At 45.1% G+C, this 10,000-nt stretch overlaps 1 protein-coding gene across 2 annotated transcripts in view; it reads right to left on the bottom strand.

Moving 5' to 3' along the window:
• Positions 1-10,000, bottom strand: part of arhgap42b (Rho GTPase activating protein 42b) — a 59,919-nt gene that overhangs the window by 27,428 nt on the left and 22,491 nt on the right. For both annotated transcript variants that reach the window (XM_027010111.3, XM_027010112.3), the window contains exon 4: positions 5,263-5,334. In XM_027010111.3, the coding sequence (XP_026865912.2) occupies positions 5,263-5,334 (72 nt within the window). The remainder of the gene's footprint in view (positions 1-5,262; positions 5,335-10,000) is intronic.

The following is a 10,000-nucleotide window of genomic DNA, read 5'->3' as shown; positions in this document are numbered from 1 at the left end:
CGACGCGTGCCACCCTGAACGCCACCCTTCTGAAGGCGACGCATGCCACCCTGAACGCCACCCTTCTGAAGGCGACGCGTGCCACCCTGAACCCCACCCTTCTTAAGGCGACGCGTGCCACCCTGAACCCCACCCTTCTGAAGGCGACGCGTGCCACCCTGAACCCCACCCTTCTGAAGGCGACGCGTGCCACCCTGAACCCCACCCTTCTGAAGGTGACGCGTGCCACCCTGAACCCCACCCTGTGTCATCTGAGTGTCTCCAAAACCACGCGTGTATGGCTCGTGCGCTTGCATTTCCCCTCACTTTTGGTAGGAAACTACTGTGCAGAGTGTCTTTGAGAGGGTAGCAGAGTAAATCACAGGGAGAGAATAATAATAATAATAATAATAATAATAATAATAAATTACAAATTATGTGATTGATTTTGCTTTACAGTGCAAAATAAAAGCAACAGAGGAAGTGAAAAAGGTAATCAAGAAATAAAACACTAAAATGTGCAAGAAAATCATAAAGCATAGAGACAATATAAACTATAAAAATACAAAATATGCCATTAAATATAAAGGAACTAATAAAAAAAATACTTAAACACTCAAGTAAAGAAATATGTTTTAGCTTCTTTTAAAATCAGTGAAATAAGGTAACCTGACAAACGTGGACTGGTGTTGTGTTCCAGATCTTTTGTGCATAAAAACAGAATTCTGCATCACTGTTCTTTTTAAGTTTCGCATGGGGGATATGGAGAAGGCTAACAGTAGGAGGTCTTAAGACATGATTTGAAACATAATCATGCACTCGGAGATGCATGAAGGTGCTAAACCATTAACAGATGTAAAAAGTAGCAGTAAAATTTGATAGCAGATTATGAAGCAAAGAAGCAGCCACTGGCGTGATGCTAAAGATTCTCTAATGTGATCTGGATTTCTAGACCATGTTAATATTCTTGCTGTTAAAATTTGCACTTTGCTGTAGTTGCAGGAAGTTCTATTAACAGTGTATTACAATAACAAACAAAAGCATCGGTCAGTTTCTTAGCAGCTTGCAAGCGGAGATAGGGTCTCACTTGTGCAGTGTTTAAAAAAATGACAGAATACAGCTTTAGTAATACTATTAATATGTGGTTTAAAAGTTCAGTTTCTGTGTGTAGTGCCAGAGGTCTTTCATACACCTTTTTTTGTGATTGCTTCAAGACCGATTTCAATGATTTCTGTCTTAAAACTCATGTCTGTTAATCAAAATTACATATTAGGAAGTTATTTCCATGAAAGAATTCCCATAATGCCTTAAAAACGGCTTAGATGTTACTCTACACCTTTGTCTCCATTCAGTAAGCGTGGATGTATCAATATGCTAGTAGACCCCACCTCTTTATCAACCCGCCCCCCCGCCGCACCTTAGAAATGGAATGGTAACAGATAAAACGAGTGAACTATATTGTCAACCATCTAATAGTGTGTCGACACCTTGGTCCTGATCGCCAGCTCTGACAAGTTAGCTACCTTGTAAATATCCAGAAAAAAAACATCCAGATGAGCTGTTAGGAAGAAATGCTTTGAACACAAAGTGTGAGAAAATGAAAGTGTTAGGAGAAACGCAACTGCCTCATAAATAACATACCATTATGCACTTGAATTAGCTGACCTTATCACGAGGTTGATGTGAAGGATGTGAAGGTTTCTGTCAGAATTATTATAATGTTATATATGTAGAAATCCAGTTTAACACAGTTCTAGAAAGACAAACCGAGTTCTCAAGCCAATTAAGAGACATTCTATCGTCTACAGCATCAAACGTAGCAGTTAAATTCAGAAGTGTAAGTACTGAAACATCACCTGGATCAGCATGTGTTGTCGTGTGTCCATTGAGTACTTCCTCTAATGCTGTTTCAGCACTGCAATTTGGTCTGAAGTCAGATTGGAGTTTTGTCTGGATATTGCATTGCATTCTGAATTTTGAATTTTCTCTGGATATTGTTAAGATGTGAGAATAACATTTTTTCGCTTATTTTACTCAAATATGGAAGCATAGAAATTGGGTTGTAATTGCTAAAATGACTCGCTGTTCTGAAAAAGTGTCTGTTTCCAAACAACATCTAACACACTTAGACGAAGGCTGACACATACTGACAAAATGATGCTGGAATACGTTATAAAACACAGGTGGAGGAATTTAGCTCCTCGACAACTTCTGTCCCACTTATCTTTTTAAAACTGTTCATAGTGTTCTGCTGTTGAATAAAAGTCCACTATTGGTACTTTTGAAGGCAAAATATTAATGACCTTTGTATTAATAATCAGAATCATTACACTTTGATACTGAAGCCTCAGGGAGATAATTATTAGTTAACTAAGGATTTAGCACACAGACACAAACCAAGAGTTTTATTTTCAATATTTGCTCACATTGTCATTTACACATTTTGAAAATTATGTCTGTCTCTCTGTTCCTACCACATTGATATAAATGTCTGTAAAATTTCAGAATTTCCTAGTTAATAATTTAGTTTTCCTCCACAGACATTCTGTGAGGTTTCCTAAAAACAGCTACTTGATGTGCTGATGTGTTGAAGTACTGTTATTTCTTCACTGTTTACTTTGTCTTTCATGTCAATGGAAGCAGACATATTAAAAACACACAGCAGTGGTCTGAGATGGTGATATCCAAAATTTTATGTTAATACCAGGAAGGAGGGAGACATGTACGATACCACTACTAGTAAGTGTGTGTGTGTGTGTGTGTGTGTGTGTGTGTGTGTGTGTGTGTAAGCGTGTGTAGGAGAGAGATCTAACTGCATGGTTGACCACAAACACACACACTCATGTCACTGGACTTAATGTGTAATGAGACAGTCACTGAGCAACAGGACCGCAGACAACCACAGGCGCAGCTACTGGTGTGTGTGTGTGTGTGTGTGTGTGTGTGTGTGTGTGTGTGTGTGTGTGTGTGTGTGGGTGCTGTACATGTGTTGTGCTGGGGAGCAACTGAGTCACTAAACTAGTACTTATGATTTCCTATCATATATTAATGGACATCAATTTTCTATTAACATACATATTTAATAATAACAATACCCTTCCAGTTGACTTTTCTAGATACACTCAGTGTTACTTAGACAGACTTTGCTTGTAATCAATTAACATTCCTTAATACTTAACATTTTACAGTCTTGACTGATTGACTGGAATTTCTCACTGCTGAGAAATTCTACACTCCTGAGGTTCTACACTAGTCCTGCACCATTAATCTAGGAAGGGTCAACATAACTGCCTGTCTTTGACCTTGTGCTATAATCCTACCAGTCCCATATCATCTGCATATTTTTACAACGTGACACTTCTGTCCATTTTCAGTTCATTTGTGTAAACTGAGAAAATAAAATGTATAACAAAACGCTAAAACACAACTCGGCGGTATGTGTTCTTAAGACTGCTTGACCAGAAATCCCTCCCTTACAGTGCATCCTCCTGAGTTAACATTAGTAAGCCAATGCGGCAATCGATGCATCCCGTAGTCCCATATAGATTTTTGGCCGTCGTGTTCACCACGATGAGACGCACCTCCTCTCTTCCTCTCTGCGCTTTATATGTAAACTGCAGGGATTTGACTACTAGACTATAGATGGTGTCTAATAAGTACTTACAAGTCTCCATACATTTAATCAAAACTGATGCCAACATATATTTTCACTAATGGAATTCGAGTTGAAATCCAGGCACCTTGGGTTTTGGGTTTGATTATAGAAAGAGGCAGAAAGCAACTTCTCTTTTTGACAGCTGTTTTTGAGCTGTTACTCATATAATCAAATACTCCATATGGAATCTGTCGTAAAATGAATTAAGATAATTCAGAAAACAGGGGCCACACATTACAACGTCAGCCTTAAGTCAAGACTTAAAATCACTTTCATCTTTCTCTATTTTGGCCCTAAGAACCCTTCTTTTCTTCCTTAGCAGTCATCCCCACTAAGAAATGCACATATTCTCCCATTTAAATGTATTTTCTCTTATTTAATTGAAAACGGAATCGTTTGGTTTCGATTAATGATGCAATGATGACAAGGAGCAGACCGTACTAGTTTAGTGCACCATCGTGTCTGGCAAAGCAAATGTGTTGTGTGGCTGTGTGTCTCAGCCACTCACTCTGGTCTGGAACATTAGCCAGGCTGACTGTGGAATATGAGACAGAGAGAAAATGGCAGTAAATATGAGGTGGTATTTGATGGGGGTGGGGTGGGGTGGATGGGGTGTGGTGATGTGGCAGATACAGATGGCAGTGCATTCTTTATCAGGAGGTCCATAACCCTGATCACCTACCTCCCCCTCCTCCATATCTACACACACACACACACACACACACACACACACACACATACACTCACATTACATGTCCACATGTACTTCGCACATTACATAAAATACCCATGAGTAATGGGCTTTAAAAGAGCATGCAAAATATCTTACTTTGTGTAAAAACCACGAAATATCGCCTGTGGTTGGTAAGAAATTCGTTTTAGGCCAAGTGCTATGTTAAATAATTTTGTAATGAATTTTTAAGCCACGTCCTGTAAACCCTTCCACTCAGCAATCCATATTATTTAAACGTTAATAACTGTCTTGACTTCAGTTGCTATGCCGAACGCTTGTTTACAAGACAGCTGTTGAACAGCCTGCCATCCAAGAGCACTTGAAAACCAATTACACCTTTGACTTCTCGCAACACACTTTTGCTGCCTTTTTGCAGGAATACGTAGCTGCAAAAATCTTCGGGGCAGACAGGTTGCAGAGCACGGTGATGTGGAGCGTCTTCGTGTGTGCCCTAGGCACTGGCAATACGGGCTGTGCGCTAACACATGTACGGTGACGACGGGAAATGAGCAGTGTGCATTTAGTCAGGCTCTTCCAGACATGCTGCGCCGCTTTAGTACTCGGCTACACTTCTACTCGATACAACCGCTTCTCTTCAGGCTCTTGGAGTGTAAGTAATTAACTTCTAGAGTTTTACATTGCTCTTGCTGATCTGAGATCAGACAGCAGAAGGCGATCGCGCCCACGTGCTTGGCGGTACAAAGGTAAGAGCCTTGTGACCTGTATGTGACCTCCCAACTGTCATAGGAGAAGGGAAAGGGGTCGAGTCGGGTCAAGCGATACCTGTAGGAGTCAGTTCTACATGTGCACATGCTCAACTGTGTGAGAAGAGAGAGAGAGAGAGAGAGAGAGAGAGAGAGAGAGAGAGAGATAGAGATAGAAGATTAACACTTACTTTTGCCACACCAATCTGCTCCTTGCGAAACCTCTCCAGGGGAGTGATCAGCACATCGTCAGCGTTCTGGACCTGGATTGGAGCGGAGAAGTTGGAGAAAGTGCATGAGAAACCACGCTTTTAACTGCAACACACACCCCCGCTGCCACTGAACTTTGACCCCTGATCAAATTTACATGGCAGGGGCCACTGGTAAAGTGCTAACATGTTTTAACGAGTACGCGCCGCACCGGGCGAATTTGTAGTTGCCATGAATGTTTCATCACGCGGAGGGGCGGGTGTGGGAGCACTCTCCCCAACACCACAGAGGTACAGTAATAGCTAAGGAGACGAAGTCTGCCTCATCAATATTCCCTGGAGGAGAACTCCAGGGCCAAGCGCAGTAGTCTGGTCCGCTGGCTGCTAAAGGGAAGAAAAGGAGCAGTGATATAGATGTTGTGAAATTGGACAATAAAAAGACATGAGAAAATGGCCCTCTGATTGATACGGGCTCTGGAAGGTACCGGTGTTGGGAGTAATATGGGCGTGTGTGTAAGAGTGCGGGAGGAGTAATGGGTGGAGTCCAGATCATCATGCGTGCGGTACTTTCATTGTAGCCTCTCACAGATAACTCTCCATTGATCATTTCAGTTGCAGCGTGTGTGTGTGTGTGTGTGCGTGTGTGTGTGTGTGTGTGTGTGTGTGTGTGTGTGTGTGTGTGTGGGTGGGTGGGTGGGTGGGTGTAAAAGACCAGGCATGGCGTGTGACATGACACTTGTTTTGATTTAAAGTGTTATTGTGTAGAGTGTGTGTGTGAGATAAAGCAGAGATGTAGTCTCTATAATCCATAATATCTCTATTTTTAGACAAGCTAGAGAAGACCAGCTAAGTCTCCCTTCCTCCTGCGCTCAGTCTCTCTCTCTGTCTCTCTCTCTCACTCTCTCACACACTCTCTCACTTTCTCCCCTCCCACGAATGTTTTCATTGTCTCAGAAACTCCCAGTGAAATTCTTAGCAACCCTTTTCACCATCTTGGCAAATACAGAGAAATCCCATCCATATTCTATTGCTCTCCTGGGTGATTTTTAAACCAAACCTCTGCAACATCTTGATCTGTTCAAAAACTATGCATTCTTCTCAGTGCAACCAAGAAGGTGGTTTTCATTGTAGTTAGAGTCTCAAGGGTCCTTTAAGTAACCACTCTAAAGACTTTAAACAGAATCTACAGAATTATTAAGAATAATATCAACACACAGGCCATGCACTACATAACTACAGATTTTCCAAGTGTCAGCACCGAGGACGCCCAGAGCACTTCGGTTCTGTGCCAGTCCCAGTACGAGATCGGGCATTGATGATCACGTTTCGCTGGAGTACTTGAGAATGGGTGGTTGTGCCTGAATATGGCATGGCGTATATACCTGCCCCTCCGGGACTTTGGAAATGAGCACAATCATTCCTGAGAGGCAGGAGCATGTAGGGGTGTTTCATTACCAGTCTGGGCAGGACGTCAGGATTCCTCTAACGCCAGCCGCGCAACCTACGTCGAACGCCGCGACACGCTGAAACCCAAGTCGCCCGGCTTCAGCCTGAAAGCTTTTTCGCCACGCTTCTCCAGCTCCCTTCGGGAAGTGATACGCTGCCACTTTCAGGCCGTCTGACCGCAAATGTTCTACTGTGAGGATCTCTACTTTTCACCTTTCTCGCTGGCCTGGGGTAACGTCTCTCCCCAGACAGCAGAGCCTTAAGATCACGTGGAGCCTCGGAACGAGGGTAAGAATGACTGGTAAAATGATGAGCATCCCACAGTCTCATGGTCAGCTCAGCACTGAGCTTCCGCACCGCGGGGCCTCCGGTCGGACGGTTTCAAGGTGAGCTTTGGCAGCGGGACGACAGCTGGCACCCGGCGGTGCGAGCGGGTGGGAAGGTCCAAGTCATGGCCGCACATCCTCTGTTACGTTCCTCAGTTTGCTCGACACAAAAGACCATTATCGCTGCAAAAGAAATATCACTGCAGTTTGAAATCCTGCCCCAAACAAAAGGCTCTGCGGTGTGAGGGTGGTTTCACAATGCCCCCTTGCCCCACCGGAGGCTACGGGCTAAGGGGCCGTGCCTGTCCTGCCTTCAGAGCCAGGCACGCAGCCAGTCCTGCACTTCCACGACCAGGCCACAGATGACACCGTGGTCAACTCCAGCCCTGGGGAATAAACCCCATTTGCACACCCCCCCCCCCCAAAAAAAAATTGGCTTTTTACCAGCAAATGTGGCCAATTACTGCCAGTTCCATAACGGTGAAAGAATGTACCATAATGTCAAACACATGTAGCTAAAGTAAATAAATCTATGGAGAAAATAAAGACACACAAAGAAATAAAAACAGTGTGTGTCAGTGAAAGAAAAGCAAGGACAATCATTTGTGGTTGAGTGCCATTATATGGCTGAATATGATACTATTGAGAACACTGTCTCACATTACCCACATTAAACTCAGTGCACTATTCTTAGACTAGTATTCAATACAGAATTTGTACAAAGCTGAACATTTCTTGTTCAGTGTGAACAGGTCACAGTTTGTCTTTCTGCAAATGTTTCTGCAAAACACAGTAGCACTCTGTCTTCTTTTAACCACAACCAATATTGACAACATGCTCTGGGCTATCTTGATGAGGCTACAAGTAATAACAGAAGAAACCAGAGCAGAAAAGTGCACCGTTGCCCTCGCTAATGACAGCGCCGTTTTGCGAAGGCCTGGCCATGCTGCATGATGTCCCAACACGCGCAGCTTGACCTGCGGCGGGGGCGTGAAAAAACAAAAGGGGATACATCCTTGCAGAGAGGAGAACGACCCATCGGTCAGTCCACAACAGGGTAACGCCAAAGTACCGCTGATTTTCCAACATATCCATCAAGTGGTGATTAGATCTGACAAACACAGAGAAGGATGAGGCTCTAAGTGGAGATTTAATGGAGCAACCCTGGCACAGAGAGGTCGATTACCCCTCCTGCACAGAGCAGTGTATGACTAGCTTAATATAAGCCCTTCAGAAAGTCAAGAATCCCGGGGCTCACACTCGGGTCAAAAACACACACTGCCTTTCACCTACTGTACAGTCTATATAAGTGGTGTGTGGCTTTCCACGCATCAGGAGGGAAATGTGTTTTATGTGAACCCCTGCAAGGACTACCACACACACACACAAACACACACACACACACACACACACACACACACACACACACGCACACGCACACGCACACACACAAACACTCTTCTCTTGGTCTTGGAGGCCTCCAGCAATGGTTTGAGTAAAGAAAACTGTCTGGAGACCCCGAGGGACTGCTTTGATAACAAGGTTGTTAAAACTGACAAACACCTTTGCTATTTCCTTGTCTGACCAGTGAATGAATCTCCATCTGGACGACCGTCAAGCGCAAGTGTGAGCCCCACGCTCGGTCTGCCTCTCTCTGCTGCCTAACGCACAGCCCTGTCAGCAACAGCGATAGCACTGTCCAATGGAGTCATTCGTCTGTGTGAGCTGTTGGAACGCCCACCTCAGTCGCATTATAGAACCGTCGGCACCCATAGCTGGGCAAAGGCTGGGCGTAGCCGACTTTGAACAGGAAATTGGTGGCACGTGGATTGGAAGGTGCCTGCAGACACGGGAGGACAGCCATGAGCTGCTGCTGTTCCTCACGATTAAAGCAGAACGCTTTTCCCAGGCAAGCTGCAGTAGGCCGTGCAGATAACGCAGAGCTAATGAGAAACAATACAGGGGTGGTGGAGGCTTGGCTGGCCAAGGTGTGGGTGAAGATAAAAACCCCTGGTGAAGAGAAACCTCGCTGACAAGGAAGGCCAAGATGTTGAACAATAAAAGCCTGGACCGTCGGAGCTCAGACACCCTGGACCGTCGGAGCACAGGCACCCTGGACCGTCGGAGCGCAAGCACCCTAGACCGTCGGAGCGCAAGCACTCTGGACCGTCGGAGCGCAAGCACCCTAGACCGTTGGAGCTCAAACACCCTGGAGCACCGTCAGCCCTGCAGGACCACACATGTTTGCTCTCCCACTTACTCATAAACCCTCTAGACACACACCTGGAATGTGGGGTTTTGCACAAAGTATGTGTGCACAGACACACACATACACCCCTGCCACACACACACACACACACACACACACACACACACACGCACACACACGCACGCACACACGCACACACACACACACACACACACACACACACACACGCACACACACGCGCACACACACACGCACATGCGCACGCACACACACACGCACACACGCGCACACATGCACGCACACACACACACCTGTACGCGCACATGTGCACGCACACACACACGCACACACGCGCACACACACACACACACACACACACACACACACACACACACACACACACGCACACACACGCACGCGCACGCACGCACGCACGCACACACACACACACACACACACACACTCCTTCTCTCTCTATCACCCTCTCTCTCTTTCTCTTCTGTTTTTTCTCTCCCTCCACATCTTTTCTCCTCTCTCTCCTTTTCAGTCTCTCTCTGCCGAGGTGCTCAGTCGACTGGAAACTGGGGGACTGAGTGACTTCTTAGCAGCACTTTAAAATGGTGCAGTTTGAGAAGTCTGCGCAGGAGAAAACCAAACCCGCAAACACAGGAGGTGACTAGCAAACGTCTGGGCCCAGATCCTTGACTGGCACAAAGCCATCTCAACCCACAATAAACCT

Source organism: Electrophorus electricus, chromosome 6, assembly GCF_041902795.1.
Source record: "Electrophorus electricus isolate QZ-2024a chromosome 6, ASM4190279v1, whole genome shotgun sequence".
NCBI lineage: Eukaryota > Metazoa > Chordata > Actinopteri > Gymnotiformes > Gymnotidae > Electrophorus > Electrophorus electricus.
This window is presented reverse-complemented; position numbering and strand designations above follow the sequence as displayed.